This window comes from Caretta caretta, chromosome 1, assembly GCF_965140235.1.
Source record: "Caretta caretta isolate rCarCar2 chromosome 1, rCarCar1.hap1, whole genome shotgun sequence".
Lineage (NCBI taxonomy): Eukaryota > Metazoa > Chordata > Testudines > Cheloniidae > Caretta > Caretta caretta.
Window position 1 is genome coordinate 261,185,687 of NC_134206.1, and position 17,014 is coordinate 261,202,700.

The 17,014-nt window shown below is 48.7% G+C and overlaps 1 protein-coding gene across 3 annotated transcripts in view; it reads left to right on the plus strand.

The window, feature by feature from the left end:
- TNRC6B (trinucleotide repeat containing adaptor 6B) overlaps positions 1 to 17,014 on the plus strand; it is a 222,269-nt gene that overhangs the window by 40,082 nt on the left and 165,173 nt on the right. For all 3 annotated transcript variants that reach the window (XM_075124191.1, XM_048834703.2, XM_048834752.2), the window contains exon 3: positions 3,759 to 3,846. In XM_075124191.1, coding sequence (XP_074980292.1) covers positions 3,759 to 3,846 — 88 coding nt within the window. The remainder of the gene's footprint in view (positions 1 to 3,758; positions 3,847 to 17,014) is intronic.

The window sequence follows — 17,014 nt, forward strand, 5'->3', positions numbered from 1 at the left end:
GACATCACATGTGCTCGGCTGGGCAACAGAATTCGGCTTGCAGGCAGCCATGGTAAGGCAAAGGGTTTCGGCTTCTTCAACCTTCATAACATGTGGGAACGGTTTCAAACAGCAGCATTCTCCTTTCCCATACCAAGCAAAGCCCGTTGGATTGGCCATTTAAAAGGAGGGGCTGTGGCTTTAGGGTGAATGTGCAGCACAACCCAACACACCCCCCCCCCCGCCCAATTCTCTTGGATGATCGCTTCACCTCTCACCCCCCTGCATGGCTAGTGTCAGGGAAGATCCCTGTGAACAGCTCAGCATGAATGGGCCTCCCCTCCCATGTGGCTAACAGTGGGGATGATTTCTTTTCAGCCAAAGGCAAACAGCTCAGCAGGAACGGGCACCACTGAATGTTCCCTTAAACAAATTTCCCGCATTTGAACCAATGAATGATATCACTCTCCTGAGGCTAACACAAAGAGATAAAGAATGGATGTTGTTTGAATGCCACCAAAGCCCAGGCCCATTCGCTGCAATGCTTTGTTCTACAATGATTCCAGACTACTTGCTACTGGCTTGGTGTAGTAAAAGTGTCCTACCATGAAGGACGGAATAAGGCTGACCTCCCCAGAAACCTTCTGCAAAGGTTTTTAGAATACCTCCAGGAGAGCTTCATGGTGATGTCTCTGGAGGATTTCCGCTCCATCCCCAGACACGTTAACAGACTTTTCCAGTAGCTATACTGGCCACGAATGCATCCCAAGTCTTCAGGGAAAATTAATCATTAAACACGCTTGCTTGTATTATATTTACAAAGGTACACTCACCAGAGGTGCCTCCTCCGGCTTCATGATCTGGGAGCCTGCCTTGGGAGGGTATTCACTCCAGGGTGATGAACAGTTTCTGGCTGCTGGGGAGAAGGGATTCTCCGCTTGCCTGCTGTGCACTATCCTCAACCTTCTCCTCGAAAAAATCCTCATCCCTGTTGCGTGAGACTTTTTCCCCTCTTGCAGGTGTCCACGGACAGTGGTGGGGTAGTGGTAGGGGCACTCCCTAGAATTGCATGCAGCTCATCAAAGAAGCGGCTCTGGGGCTCTGACCCGGAGCAACCGTTTGCATCCTTTGTTTTTTGGTAGGCTTGCCTCAGCTCCTTAACTTTCACACGACACTGCTGTGTGTCCCTGTTGTAGCCTCTGTCCATCATGCCCTTGGAGATTTTGGCAAATATGTTGGCATTTCGTCTTTTGGAATGGAGTTCTGATAGCATGGATTCGTCTCCCCATACAGTGATCAGATCCAGTACCTCCCTTTCGGTCCATGCTGGAGCTCTTTTGCGATTCTGGGACTGCATGGTCACCTCTGCTGATGAGCTCTGCATGGTCACCTGTGCTGATCAGCTCGCCATGCCGGTCAAACAGGAAATTAAATTAAAAAGTTCCCGGGGCTTTTCCTGTCTACCTGGCCAGTGCATCTGAGTTGAGAGCGCTGTCCAGAGCGGTCATAATGGAGCACTGTGGGATAGCTCCCGGAGGCCAATACTGTCGAATTGCATCCACACTACCCCAAATTCAACCCAGCAAGGTTGATTTTAGTGCTACTCCCCTCACCGGGGAGGAGTACAGAAATTGATTTTAAGAGCCCTTTAAGTCGATAAGAGGCTTGGTCATGTGGTTGGGTGCAGGCTTAAATCGACCTAATGTTGCTAAATTCGACTGAAATTCGTAGTGTAGACCAGAGCTTAGTCCCATCTGATAATGCAGGTGTACTCCAGGAATTCTGAGGGAATTCTGCACCAAAAAATAAAAAATTCTGCAAATTTTATTTGTCAATAAATAAAGTGGAGCTCCAGCGTAGCAGTGGGGAGCACAGGCCACTGGCTGCATGGAGGTGAGGGATCACCCTACAGTGCCGCTCCCCATCTCCAGGACATGGACTTTAGCAGTGAGGCTGCACCCGACCCAGAAACAGCACAAGGGCCCTGCCCCTTCAAACCGAGTGCACCAGGAGTGGGCAAGCAGGGTCAGCCCGGCAGGATCGAAGTGTGGAGGGATCCAGGTGAGAGGGTTCTGTGTGGGGCAATCTGTGGGCAGTTCAGTGGGGGATCTGAATACACAGGGGCTTGTTGGTGGGGTTCCGGGTGCAATAGCAATGGGACTCTGCCGGTGGGGTCCAGGTGAAGGCAGTTGGGGCTCAGCAGGGAGGTCTGGCTGGGGGGGATGGGGCTCGGCGGGGGTGTGTAGAGGGCATAGTGGGGACATCTGGGTGCTGGGGCAGTGGGGCTTGCTGGTGTGGGGGTCTGGGTGCAGCTGGTTGGGGCTCAGTGTGGTGGGGGTCTAGGTGTTGGGTGCAGGGGGGTGGGGGGTTGAGTGGGAAGGGCAGTGGGAGGCGATCTGGCTGCAGAGGTGGGTGGTCTGGGTGCAGAGGTGGGTGATCTGGATGTGTGGGGGTCCGGGTGTGATGGTGGTGGGGGCTCAGCGGGTAGGGGGTGGGTGCAGGGGGGCTCTGGATTCAGGGGATGATGCTCGGTGTGGGGGGCTTGTTTCAGTGGGGAGTGTGGGTATGGAGGTGGGTCCAAGATGCATAGAGGTTGGGCGAATGGGGGAGCAGCTCCTTGTACAGTGAGTGCTCCCCCTGCGATAGGGGCAGGAAGCGGGGGGTGGGGCTTCCTGTAGCTGGGGAGGATTCTCGTCCCCGCCCCAGCCGCTTCTTGCAAGAGAAGAGTAAGTCCTGTCCTCCCCAGCTCAGCTTGACTAGCAGCTGAGCCTGGCGCAGGGTAGAAGCCACCAGTTACAGTGTCCCCAGCCCTGATCCCTCCTATCCTTCCCCCATTTTTCTGTGGGGAAGCAAGGAAATCTGTGGGAGACATGAATTCTGCCTGTGGGAGTGGTGCAGAATTTCCCCAGGAGCAGTTTTTATGTTTCCAGGCACTTCTTCCATTTTTCTCAATAACCATCAACTCCATCATTAAAATGTGGAAATAACTGTCTCCTTTTTCATATATAAAAGAATGTTCTGAGTCTCTGCCCTTCAGAACAGTAAAATTGTAGCACTCTGTTACGATATAACAAGTTGGTTCTTCATCCACTTTATTCCCTTAACATGGTGCAGGGTTGGGACTGGAAGTGGAGCTAGGTGGCTCTACTTTGCTGCACCCCACCCCCTTGGGGGTTGGCCCACGGGGGCTCCCACCCCACTGTTCCCTGAATGGTCCTCCACGCCCCCATAGGGGAGCGTGCCCTACAGTTTGGGGACCTCTGCCCTAAGGTAAGAATTTGCAGGTATAGTAGGACCACTGTCAAGCTGACAGTTTTTTGATTAATATAGTAACCAGGGTAATATCACTCTACTCTGTATTTGTAAAGCTGGCTTTTGGTATTTGTATTTAGATTATTTTCTATTAAGAGATTTGTTGACCTCCAATCTGTGTAATTCTTTGCTGACCACACCCTTTTTATGAATGAGTGAATACAATGATTATGTAAATTCTCAGCCATTTCCTTCTGACACTTCTAAATTTAAAACAAATAGTAATATGCTCCTACTAGACACATTGTTCTCTTTAAAAAGAAAAAAATGTCTGTCTATCTTGTCCTGAATGCAAGTCACTGATTGAGGTCCAGCCTGTTAAATACAGAGTATTATCTGATTAAAGGCCAAGACTCTCAGTATTATTTGTGGTGTTATATGAGATTCCAGCAAAAATGTTGAAGATGGCAAACCCTTTTTTTATATACTTTTTTAAAATGTTTTTTCCTTCCCTTTATTTCTTGTAGGCACTATTTTGCATTTCTGCAGTTTTGCACAGATTCTGTTCCCATGCAAACCGATGAGGGAGAAATACTGGAGGAAGGCAGTCCCAAGGTCAGTGATATACTGCAACTAAACTTTGCTTGAGCAGGAGCTTTCTTGCTCATACAGGGAACAGACATTGTAAACACTAGCTTCTGAGTTGATTGTATTTAAAAAGTAGAATTGAACAAGTCTAATATTACTACAGTATGTATATGATATCTGCATACACAGTACAGGAAATGTCCGGGATGGGAGAAAGAGGAAGCTCTTAAAAGAAACACTGAACTTTTTCATTATCTTATCCCTTTTACTAGAACTGGAAGGCCCTAAGAATTAGTGGTGGGGATACCCTGGCCCCACTCCAGCCTGATTAAAGCATTAGACAGTTGGTCCCTCAGGTCCCGAAGTCACTGTATATGTGTTGCAAGCCAATCTGTATGCTCATGTTTTGATTCTTAAATATTCCTTTACTTGACATCTCACATCGTTGTCTCTACGGATTTATTCCACAAAAGTCACACCCTAGCACGATACCCACCTTGGTAGTAACTGATTCCAGAGATGCACCATTGCATGAGAAGCTGTTCAGTGAGAACTTGAATGTTGCCAGAACAGTAATGCATGTAATTGACCCAGGCAGGTGAATACCTTGCTCAGAAAGATATTGCTAGTTTAGAAAGTTCACTGGGGAGATGTGAAAGGATACAGGATAGTGCCTTTTCTCTTCAAAGAGGTGCTTCCTTTAGCCTAAGATGCAGGTGTTCCAATTTCACAAATGACCTTGGCTCTTCTGTGTAATGACATGGTACACTGACTATTGTACTGCTGCACAGACATTCAGCTGTATTTTACTGTCTTAAAAACAATGATCTCTTCAGAAAGCTAGATAAGTATTCACTTTGCTACAAGTATCTGTAAATTGTATTGCATTCCATTTTAAATTTCAACCAAACCAAATTCATATTAGCTTGTTTGTGCTAGATTTTAGGTACCCTCTCACTAAGTCTGAACAAGACAACCCTATTGAGGATTGGAAAAATCAGTCTAACTTTTTCAGGCTTTATTATTCCATTGAGACACATTCGTATGGTTTTTCTTCACATATCTGCCTACCTTAACAGAATAACAAAGTATATGAGCTATACATATACCTCAAGGTGATGGTTTGTTAGTACAAAGAGAGCTGCTATGGTGATTCTGTGGAATTTCTTGGAAAAGGCTTGGGACAAAGAGCTTTTAAATGGTTTTGGGAGGAGGGATTGCTGAACTTCAAAGTTAGTCCATGAAAACCATAGCAGGTTCCAAACTGTTATTAGAACAGTGGTGCATGTAATTCACTCAGGCAGCTGAATACCTTGCTCAGAGGGATTTTGCTATTTCAGAAAGTTCACTGGTGAGAAGTAAAGGGAAAAAGGATGGTGAAATCAGCTACTAATTCTAGAAGCACTCTAGCTTTCTATTTGATGAACACAGTCATTGTGCTTATTTTTCAGCAAAGTAATCTATGGGTTTTATTCTTTTGTGAACACATGAGGAGGCTGACTGTGAAAGAACTACCTAGTTAGAAAAGTGTCTTTGCCTACTATGAAAGCAAGCTTTATTTAGCACATTTAATTGTGGTGGTGGGGTTGGTAATGACTGCTTCCTCCTTGCACCCCCAAATATATTTTAAAAGGAAAGTTTGTATTTTTAGAGAGACTCTGTGTAGCTGAACATGTACATTGCTGGCTGAAACAATTGGTTACCATTGCAAGAAATTGGGAGATTCGTTAACGTGCATCTGCAGTCTGATTTTATTGTTCAGATAGCTGAACAGCATTGGCATATACCAGAAATGGGGGCAAAAAAACATGAGCACATCTAGACCTTCTTCCCATTATACACTGGACTAGATTGCTTACTAAAATAGATTTTTCTAGTGCTTTGTCTAGTCTCATTTTAAATGATTGTAGGTATGAGCTTTCCTTCCCTCCCATTGGGAGACTTACACCATTCATTTGATATTTGATTTACATTTCCCTCTTGATTTCAGTCTGCCATCCTCTCAGTTGTACCATCTTGTAAATATTAAACTTTTATTTGGCATTTACAAATATTTGAATGATAGCTATTTTCTCTGACCCCAGTTTTGAATTCCAGGTGAGCCATACATATTGTTTAGTTACATGTGTGCAGATGTAAAGGAACAGGGTTTTTAAAATTTATCATAAGAAAAAAAATTTAGTTTCCAAGAAAAATAAGTGTGTCCTTGTGGAAACAAAGTGGATTATATGGCTCTTTGTTCATTATTGCTTTGGACTTGTGTCAGGCTCATTCTCAGTGTTCTAGAGAAGTGTCCTATTTCAAAATCATGGCATTAGAATATCTATCTGTGTATTGTCAACACTTGCTCTGGACTGCCTCTGCCCTCCCTGGACCCCAAGTATTAAGTTATAAATAAAGGATACGTGCAGTTCTGGACAATAGCTTTGGCTACTGTTTTTTTCTTTCCTGCTTTCGTGGGGTCTTTGTATCCATATTTTCGAGTCTTTAGAATCCTTTCATTTCCTCCCACCATCTTCAAATTCCCACATTGCAACCACTATTTTTCTGACTTAAAAAAGAATCTCTTCTGAGTCCGTAAATAATTGTTTGTAATTTCCACAGTGGTCACAGTCTCCTGGCACACACCTTCTCCCGTAGGCTTGGAGAAAGGACTGAGTCATGCATGGCATTGCATAGTGTATTTCATATATTGATTCTTTCTTTGAAACTATAGTACTAATGCTGCTTCAAGTGAGGCTACACTGCTGCAGTTCATGGAGCTAATACCCAGTGTACCTTAGACCAATTTTACACCAGTATAACTTTTAATTATTTCAGTGAAGATAATTTTGATTTACCCCACTGTGTGCATGAAATCAGAATCAGGCCCCGCTTGTTTAGCACCTGCTTAAGATATTCACTTCTAGACAAGTTTTTTGTTCTTACTCCTGCACAAATGAGATGAAGGTATTGTAGCAAAGCAAGAGGAAGAGTCCCAAGGAAGCTGCAGGTAGTAGGGGACAGCTGGAGCTTTTCACACTTGAAGTGATGTCGAAGGAAATTTCAATTAGTGGGATCAGTGTGTTAATTGGCTGTTTCTGGTATAAGGATTAGCAGTGAAATGGTTAAGTATTGACATTTTATATTACTGTCTGATTCATATCTAATTTGTTGAGGTAAAGGGAAAATTTATGCTTGTCTGTGCTGTCCCCCACTACAAGCTCAGGAAGACTCACTGCATCAGTTTAAGCTAAGTTCTTGTTTGAGGTGATTTAGCAGCTATCATGGTATACATCTTAAAAAAAATGAAAGCTTAGATTCTGAAGCACAATTCTGTATCAAGGAGTGCATTTTGAGGAATCCTGGGTACTCAGGACTGATGATAGAATGGGCTTACTTAAAAAAAATTGATTTTCATAAGAGAGAAACAGAAAAATACAGCCTAAGGGCATAGTGAGTGAAAAGATTGGACAAGCTTCCTTCCAATGCATCTTAGTCCTGACCTGCAGAACCCCCTGCTATTCCAGTCATGGGTGCCACCTGCAACTCTGCCAGGTTGACCCTGTGACATCCACTCTTATTCTAGTCTAATCTTCTTCTGAAAGATAGAGACTAGCATATTTACCTTTGTTCCACCTAGTCACAATATGCCTAAGATGACCTGCTAAAAAGAAATTGAAAACTGAACCAAACATTTCACACTAGAATATAAGATGTTTATGTCCCACAAAATCCACTGGCTAGCTCTAAGTAGTTCTTCTTCAAGTGCTTGTTCACATCCATTCCACATTAGGTGCGCACGCGCCGCATGCATGAGCATCGGAAACATTTTCCCTTAATGGCTCCTGTCAGGCCAGTGGGGCCCCCCAAGTGGCGCCACTGCGCCATGCATATATACCCCTGCCAGCCTGACCCCTTCCAGTTCCTTCTTACTGTCTGTGGCGGCATTGGAACACGATCTCTCTCTCTCTCTCTGAAGAGCAGTCTCTTAGCCTTTAGAGTAGCTGTTATCAGTTAGTTAACATACCTTTACTGTGGACACTTAAGTGATTAGGTTTCAGAGTAGCAGCCGTGTTAGTCTGTATTCGCAAAAAGAAAAGGAGTACTTGTGGCACCTTAGAGACTAACCAATTTATTTGAGCATGAGCTTTCGTGAGCTACAGCTGAAGTGAGCTGTAGCTCACGAAAGCTCATGCTCAAATAAATTGGTTAGTCTCTAAGGTGCCACAAGTACTCCTTTTCTTTAAGTGATTAGGTGCTTGGAGGCTTCCGGTCGGGGGACAGGCCTACGGCGTCAAGGCTTGTGCCACGTGCTGCAAACCTATGCCAGTTAGTGACCCCCATGACTCATATTTATGTTGCCCGGGGGACGGACATCAAACTGAACGGTGTAGGATTTGCAAGGTGTTTAAGCCAAGAACAAGGAAAGAAAGGGACTTTAGTTTAAAGCATCTATTGATGGAGTCCGCATTGCAGCCACCGGGCCCAGAGTGCCCGATGCCGGCTCAGGCTTCCTCGGTGCGTAGTGCCCCGGAGCCGTCAGGAGACCTGGCACCGGCGAAGCACCGTAAACTGTTGGCCCCAGAGCGCCAGGCTAGGCCCCGGCACCACTCATCCTCCCCGGTGAGGACCCTGGCGCAGCCGAAAGGAAGGCGTGGTCGTTCCCCGCACAGGAGGCTGGTGCCTCCCAAGGCACCGAGCACCGACAAGAGCGGGAAGGCTGCAGTACCAGCGCTGACACCAGTGGTTCTGGCAACCCAAGCCCCACCGAGCCCAGACCTAAGGGAGCTCAGTGTGGACGATGGGCTCAAGGGCATAACGGATCAGCCCTCCACACCTGGCACCTCTGAGGCTGCAAAGGACCTCATCGAGCTGTCTGCGGCGAGCCTCCTCCCGTATGGGGACAACCCTCCAGCACCCTTGCCTCGGGGGCCGTCGAGGGGTAAGCAGGCAATGGTGTGCCACTCGAGGACACCGTCCCGGCACCGCTCCCGGAGTTGGTCCCGTTAGAGCTCTGACTCTGCGGACTCACAGTTGCCAGCGGCTCAGAAGGAGGTTGCAGCACCGGCAGTGGGTCGGCGCGAGGAAGCACTGGAAAGGACACACTGCTCTCCGGCGCCACCCAGAGACCAGCACCAGGAGGGGTTGAGACGGCCCTCGCCAGAGGACTCCCGCAGATGGTCCCGCTCCAGGTCCCGGTCCCAGGGATACTGGTACCACTCCCGCTCAGCCAGGAGCCGCTCGTTCTCCCACCGGGACAGGTCGGTGGCACCGCTGTGGCCTTCACAATCAGTGTCGCTGCAGTCCGGTGCCAACTCCGGCTTCTATAGCTACCCGCACCGGCCCTGGACAGCAGGGAGCCAGGCCGTTGGCTCTTCTGGACCCACTGGGCCTATCGGGAGCACCAAGGGGCCCTGTCCAGGGCAAGTTACTGGGTGCAGCGGTCCTGGTCCCTGCACCGACACCAGACCATGCCAGAGGCTATAGTATCCAGGCTTCCAGCATCCCCCCCATGATAAACCGGAGAGACCGGACCAAGTCCAGTGCTGTCCCATGGACGCCCGCCCGGCCCGAGCCAGAGGCCCCTCCCATGGGAGAAGGGGAGCAGGAGGACCAATCGGAGGGGGTCAAGCAGCAGCTAACCTCCTCATCATCCCTGGATGAGGCGGTGGCGGGTACAAAGGTGTCCGGCCCTTCACCGATGGCAGAGAATCCGGGTGTACCCATACCTCGACAGCTGGCTTCTGGCGGGCTGATCCGAGGCAAAAGTGCGGGGCCATGTGGAGGTGGCCCTGAGATTGTTCCGCGAGTTGGGGCTCCTGGTCAACATCCCCAAGTCCATGCTCGTACCCACACAGAAAGTGGAATTCATAGGGGTGGTCCTGGACGCGGTGCAGGCCAGGGTAAGCCTTTCCGTATATCTATTCCAGGTTATCCAGCAAGCAGTGGCCTCCCTGCATCAGTTTCCAACGACAATGGCCAGGTGCTGCCTGCGGCTTCTGGGCCACATGGCAGCATGCACGCACGTGGTCAGGCATGCCAGACTGAGACTCAGGGCTCTGCAGGCATGGCTCGCTCGGGTGTACTGCCCAGGCAGGGACCACCTGAACTTGGTAGTGACAGCCCCAAAGGAGGTGCTGGACTCCCTGCTGTGGTGGCAATCCCAGTCTGTGGTTTGCGAAGGCATCCCATTTGCTGCCCCACAACAGACCTGATGCTGGTGACTGACGCGTCAGACCACAGATGCAGGGGCTCACCTGGGGGACCTCATGATGCAGGGGTTGTGGTCCGGAGCAGAGCGATCGCTCCATATCAATGTGAAGGAGCTCAGGGCGGTTCGTCTCGCGTGCCAGACCTTTCATGCCACTCTGGGTGGTCACAGCGTGACAGTTCTGACAGACAACACTACTGTTTTATATAAACAGGGCGGGGCTCGTTCCTCGCCACTCTGTCACAAGGCTCTCCTCCTCTGGGACCTTTGCATAGCCCATGCAATTCACCTCGAGGCACCTTATCTCCTGGGGGTATGAAATGAGCTGGCGGACTTCCTCAGCAGGTTGTACCGCATGCATGAGTACATGCTCAGGGCGGACGTCGTGATTTTGCTCTTCCGCAGGCGGGTGTTTCCCCGGGTAGACCTGTTTGCCACCAGGCCCAACTCCCAGTGCCCACAGTTTTGCTCGTTCCAGGGCCACAGCCCAGGCTCACTCGCGGACGCATTTGCAATCCTGTGGAGAGGGGGCTAGATGTATGCCTTCCCCTTGCTCCCCTTGGTGCACAAGGTCCTACTCAAGGTGCGCAGGGACAGGGTGATGGTGATCCTCATCGCCCCCGCCTGAGCCCGCCAGCACTGGTACACATAGCTCCTAGAGCTGTCGGTGGAGGCCCCAGTAGTCCTGCCCCTACACCGGGACCTTATTACACAGGACGGCGGGCGGCTTCTCCACCCCGACCTACAGCCATTGCACCTGATGGCGTGGAGGCTCTGTGGCTAAATGCCCTGGAGAGCCAGTGCTCCCTTCCCGTGCAGCAGATTCTGCTTGGCAGTAGAAAGCCCTCTGCCAGGACGGCCTATATGGCCAAGTGGAAAAGGTTCTCGTGTTGGTGTGAACCCCGACAGGTGCGGCCGTGCCAGGCCCCGGTGTATGCCATCCTGGAGTACCTCCTGCACCTCAAGCAGCAAGGGCTAGCCCCGTCCTCACTCAGAGTACACCTGGTGGCCATCTTCACCTTCCATCTGGGGTTCTTGGGGGGCTCAGTGTTTTCCCACCCAATGGTGGGACGGCTCCTTAAAGGGTTGGAGAGGGTGTTCTTGTATTCCCGCCCCCCAGTCCCTCCATGAAACCTTAACCTGGTCCTCTCTAAACTCATGGGATCCCCTTTAGAGCCGCACCCCAAGTTCTTCCCTAAGGTGGTCTGCCGGTGTTCTTCCCAAAATCCCATACAGACCCGAGTCACCGCAGCTTGCACACCCTGGATGTGCATCAAGCTCTGGCGTTCTATTTGGAGCGCACCAAGCTCTTTCGCAAATCCGCGCAGCTGTTTGTGGCTGTAGCCGAGAGAATGAAAGGCCTCCCAGTGCAAGTGCAGCGGATTTAGTCTTGGATTACAAGCTGCATCCGGGCGTGCTATGAGGTCGCAGGTGTTCCGGCCCCGGTGGTCACAGCCCACTCAATCAGGGCGCAAGCGACTTCCACGGCGTTCCTGGCATGGGTCCCAATCCAGGAGATCTGCAGAGCAGCCACCTGGTCGGTGCACACCTTCATGACCCACTACGCGGTCAACCAGCAGGCCAGAGAGGATGTGGCGGTTGGCAGAGTGGTCCTCCGAGCAGTTGTTCCGTGACTCCTACTCTCCTGCAGTGGTAAGCTTGTGATTCACCTAATGTGGAATGGACATGAACAAGCACTCTAAGAAGAAAAAACGGTTACTTTCTCATAACTGCTGTTTACATTGTTTACGTCCATTCCACCACCCACCCTCCTATCCCTCTGTGAGAGTTGCTGGCAAGAAGGAACTGGAGGGGATTGGGCTGGCAGGGGTATATATGCACGGCACAGTGGTGCCACTTGGATGGCCCTGCCGGGACCCGCTAAGGAAAAAAAGTTTCCAACGCTCGTGCACGTGGCACGCGCACACCTAATGTGGAATGGACGTGAACAACACATCTCGAAGAACAACGGTTACGAGAAAGTAAAAGTAACCTTTTTTTCTTTGAGTATTTGTCAGTGTTGCTCTTGCTGTGGGTGCTCGTGTGTGAGATAGGATTTTATTTTTTTAAATAGTAGCAGTGTCTGGGGCTGTGGATATGTCCTGTGTCAGGAATCAATGCCTACAGCAGAGCCATTCTCTTGGCAACCTAACAGGTACAGCTGGGCTGTAGTAGACTGCCTGATTGGCTTTGTTGACTGACTGGTAGGAAGAGAGACACCCTGTGTCTCCTTGAGCTCCCATTTGAGGCCATAAAGCGTGGAGTGGTTGTGACCCTCCCACGGTTCCCACTTACCACCCGTGGCAGCAAGATGGAAGCTGGTTGAGTATCTCACCCTCTATTTCTCCTAGCTTCAAACTCTTCTTTTAAAAATAGCTTGAAGAAATAATTTTTCATCCTTCTTATCTTGTATCAATTCTCTAATATGAATGTTTCTCACAAAAAAAAAAAAAAAAATTCCCCCCTGTGCAGCAGGGTGAATTGTTTTGTGCCAATAGCCAGAGTGGACTCTAAACCTTCAGGGTTTAAATCTTGCCCCACATATGATGGACTCGTTCACCTGGTCTGGGCAAGCAGACAGGCAGCGGGCTGAGCGGGGCTGGCGGCCAGGACCCCGGCTGGCAGCAGTGTGCCAGTAAAAATCGGCTTGCGTGCCACAGGTTGCCGACCCCTGGTGCAAATCTTCACGGACAAAAGCACTACAAAAAAGAACATAGTCATCAGGTTCTGGACTTGGTACCAGCACAGCGAGGTGACTGCTAAGCACTTCATATCATGGGACTTCCTGAGCAGGCAATCTGTGACCAACCTTAATTGGTCCCTGCACGGTTCTGTAATGGAGCTCATATTCACCTTTGGGGATTCCCACTGAAAGACCAAGGACAACACACACATCAGAACAACTTCTCCAGAGATGGACTGATACCAGGATAATTACCAGATGTTTTTCTCCTGTAGTGAAATAGGCCTGTTCTTTGCCTTTCCACATGTTTCCCTGATTTCCAGGGTGATCTCCAAGATCAAGAGGCATGGTTGTGGTCATTGTCATTGCCCTGTATTGGCTGCAGCAGTTCTGACTGACAGATCTCTTAAAAATGTCCATTCAGCTTCTGATCCAGTTTCCAGACCCTCCGAATCTGATCTTGCAGCACCACAGTTAGATATTCCATCCATATCCGAAGTCACTAAACCTAACAGCGTTAGGGATCGAGACTACTTCGTATAAGCCCAGGAAATGCTCTTTCAGAGTACGAAAATATCTACCAGTCAGTCAAACTCCTCTAGATGGAAGTTCTTTATGGGAGGCCATGGCTTAGATACTTGAGGATCTTCAGTGTCTGAGACACTTAAAGCAAGCTGGTGTTTCATTTAGCTATAAAGTCCACTCAATGGTATTCAGTTTACCACCTGCCTCTGCAGTCATTCATGGTTTTTTCTCATCCCATGGCACCTAAACTTTTACTCACCAAGTGCGGGAACCTGCTCCTGCCTTACTTTGGTCCTCCTGAGACTTATGGAACCTCCCTTCAAGCCTCAGTCAAAATGTTTCCTGCACTCTCTCACTCTGAAGTTGGTCTTCCTGGTGGCTATCACTTCAGGCAGGAGAGTGATAGAGCTTTAGGTGCTTATAGCCGACCCTCCCATATAACATTTCATGAGAACAAGGTAATGCTGAAGCTTCACCCTCCTGAAGTTCATTCCTAAGGTGGCCTCAGATTTTCACCTATACCAGTCAATTTAACTGTTTTCCCAAAACCACACTCTGCAATGAGAGAAAAAGAAATGCCACATACTCAGTGTTTCCAGGGCTTTACTTCTATTATATGGATATGCCCAAATCATTGACTGTTGGCCTCTCTGTTTTTTGGCATAGTTGGGCATTATAAAGACTAAGTAGTCTCTTCACAGAGAATATAAAAATGGATAACATTCTCACTCTTTTACCAGCTGGTTCGTGTATCTCTCTCACTAAACATACAGGCTCCCTCAGAGTGCAAACACCTTCCTTCACCTGTTTGAGGAATGTGTCCATATTGGAAATCTTATAAGACGGCAATGTGGAGTAACCCAGGGACCTTGTCAAATGCTATGACTTTGACTTAGTGGCTAATGCCAAATTTGGGATAGCAGTACTATAATCATTGATACAACTGGAACTCCTCATTCCCACTGTCTTGAAGGGATATTGTTTGCCAGTTATTTACTATACTGTACAGTGGGATCCGCACTGATACATTCAAAGAGAGAATGGTTAATTACCCTACAGTAACTGTGGGTTTTTTTTGAGAGAGATTGTTGCTAGTATAGATCGCACAACCCACCCTCTGTCTCAGCTTGAGGAGTCTTCAACACCATAGGCTTTGAATTGCAAGGGAACGGAGGGAGGGTCTCAGCCTCTTTGCCCTTTATGCCCTCAAAAAGGAGTGCAAGGAGGTACCAGCCATATGCATGTTCCCTGTAGACGCTGCTGGTCAAAAGTCTCATTTGCACAAGGTACATGAGCACCTATGATGGGATCCACACTGACTACATTTTGAAGAGCCACTCTTGTTATAAGATAAGTAACTGTTCACTCCTAGCGCTACAGAAGACATCATTTTGGTGGGTCTCTCTCTCTCATATACCCAAAACTCTGTTGTAATGATAATCCTGCACATAGGAGACCAAGTGCAGTAAGTTATGTTTTCACATATGGTGGTATTTTGAAGTCTGTTTTAAACTTTCTACATACACACACGTTTCACATACATAGGAAAAATGTGACTTGCGGTATTTGATAAGCTGGTTCAATGCTATAAGAGCATTTCTGATATCTGTGACATCCCAGTAGACTTTTTATATTATATTAGTTTATACTTCTATTGCATGCCACTTATATTTTTGTAGCAGGTCACTTTTAAGACTAAATATGCATCCATTTCAAACTATGAATAACACTTCAGAGGGCATAAATTAGAAAATGTAATTCTGCAGAAGAGTTTTATCTGCTTGAATCTTTCTGACCTTAGTAAGTGGTGTGACCTGCTGCAGCTTGGGGGATCCGTTCTGGTTCTCCTGGGTGCTGCTAACTGATGTCAAACGCCGCTTCCGCTGCAACTCTGCTCTGCTGCTATTGTCTCAATAGCGAATTTCTCCATGTTGTCTGTCATGGGCTCCCGGGTACATGTGTTCTTCCTCAGGAAATGTGCGTGGTGCTAACCGTCTTCCTCCACCGCTTCCGCTGCAACTCTGCTCTCATGAATCCACCTCGCAGGTCCTCTCATTGTTCTCGATAAATATATATTCTCATGGCATCCGTCGTCATACACTGCTTCTGCTGCAACTCTGCTCTCCTGCAGACGCCATACCACGGCAAGCATGGAGTCCGCTCAGATCACTGCAGCAGTTATGAGCATTGTAAACACCTTGCGCATTAACCTGCAGTATGTGCAGAACCAGAACCTGCAAAAGCAGGCGACGGTAGCGCGGTGACAAGAGTGATGAGGACATGGACACAGACTTCTCTCAAAGCACAGGCCCTGGCAATTTGGACATCCTAGTGGCAATGGGGCAGGCTCATGCCGTGGAATACTGATTCTGGGCCTGGGAAACAAGCACAGACTGGTGGAACTACATAGTGTTGCAGGTCTGGGATGATTCCCAGTGGCTGTGAAACTTTCGCATGCGTAAGGGCACTTTCATCGAACTTTGACTTGCTTTCCCCTGCCCTGAAGCACAAGAATACTAAGATGAGAGCAGCCCTCCCACTTGAGAAGTGAGTGGTGATAGCCCTCTGGAAACTTGCAACACCAGCTACCGGTCAGTTGGGAATCAATTTGGATTGGGCAAATCTGCTGTGGGGGCTGCTGTGATCCAAGTAGCCAGTGCAATCACTGAGCTGCTGCTATCAAGGGTAGTGACTCTGGGAAATGTGCAGGTCATAGTGGATGGCTTTGCTGCAATGGGATTTGCTAACTGTGGTGGGGAGATAGATGGAACATATATCCCTCTCTTGGGACTGGACCACCTTGGCAGCCAGTACGTAAATTGCAAGGGGTACTTTTCAATGGTGCTGCAAACATTGGTGGATCACAAGGGACATTTCACTAACATCAACATGGGATGGCTGGGAAAGGTGCATGACGCTCGCATCTTCAGGAACTCTGGTCTGTTTGAACAGCTGCAGGAAGGGACTTACTTCCCAGACCAGAGGGAGGAGGGAAGGACAAGGCCCCACTGCACTTCAAAACTTATTAAATGCCAACCTTCTGTTGCTTGGGCAGTCCTTTGGGGTGGAGTGGTGGGTGCCTGGAAGAGGCCCTCCCCGGCATTCTTGGGCATCTGGGTGAGGAGGCTATGGAACCTGGGGAGGAGGGCAGGCGGTTATACAGGGGCTGCAGTGGCGGTCTGTGCTCCCGCTGGCTTTCCTGCAGCTCCACCAGATGCCGGAGCATATCAGTTTGATCCCCCAGTAGCCTCAGCATTGCATCCTGCCTCCTCTCATCTTACTTCTGCCACCTCTCATCTTGCTCGTCCCTCCTGTCCTCGTTCATTTTCTGCTTTCCTGGACTCTGCCATTGTTTGCCTCCACGCATTCTGCTGAGCTCTTTCAGTGCGGGAGGACTGCATGACCTCAGAGAACATTTCATCACAAGTGCATTTTTTTCGCCTTCTTATCTGCGTTAGCCTCTGGGATGGAGATGAAAGGGAGAGCGTTGAAACATTTGCAGCTGCGGGAGGGAAGAAAAGGGAGAGTAGTATTTAAAAAGACACATTTTAGAGAACAATGGGTAGACTCTTTCACAGTGAACCAAGTTATTACATAGCACATGTGCTTTTGGTACAGGGTCGCATTTTGCCTCTTATATTGAGGGCCTGCCGGGTTGGTGTAAGAGATCACACACATAGGGCCAGGCAACAGAATTTGGTTTACAGGCAGCCATGGTAAGCCACAGTCTTTCGGCTTCTTCAACCTTCTTAACATGTGGGAATGGTTTCAAACAGCAGCGCCCTCCTTTCCCA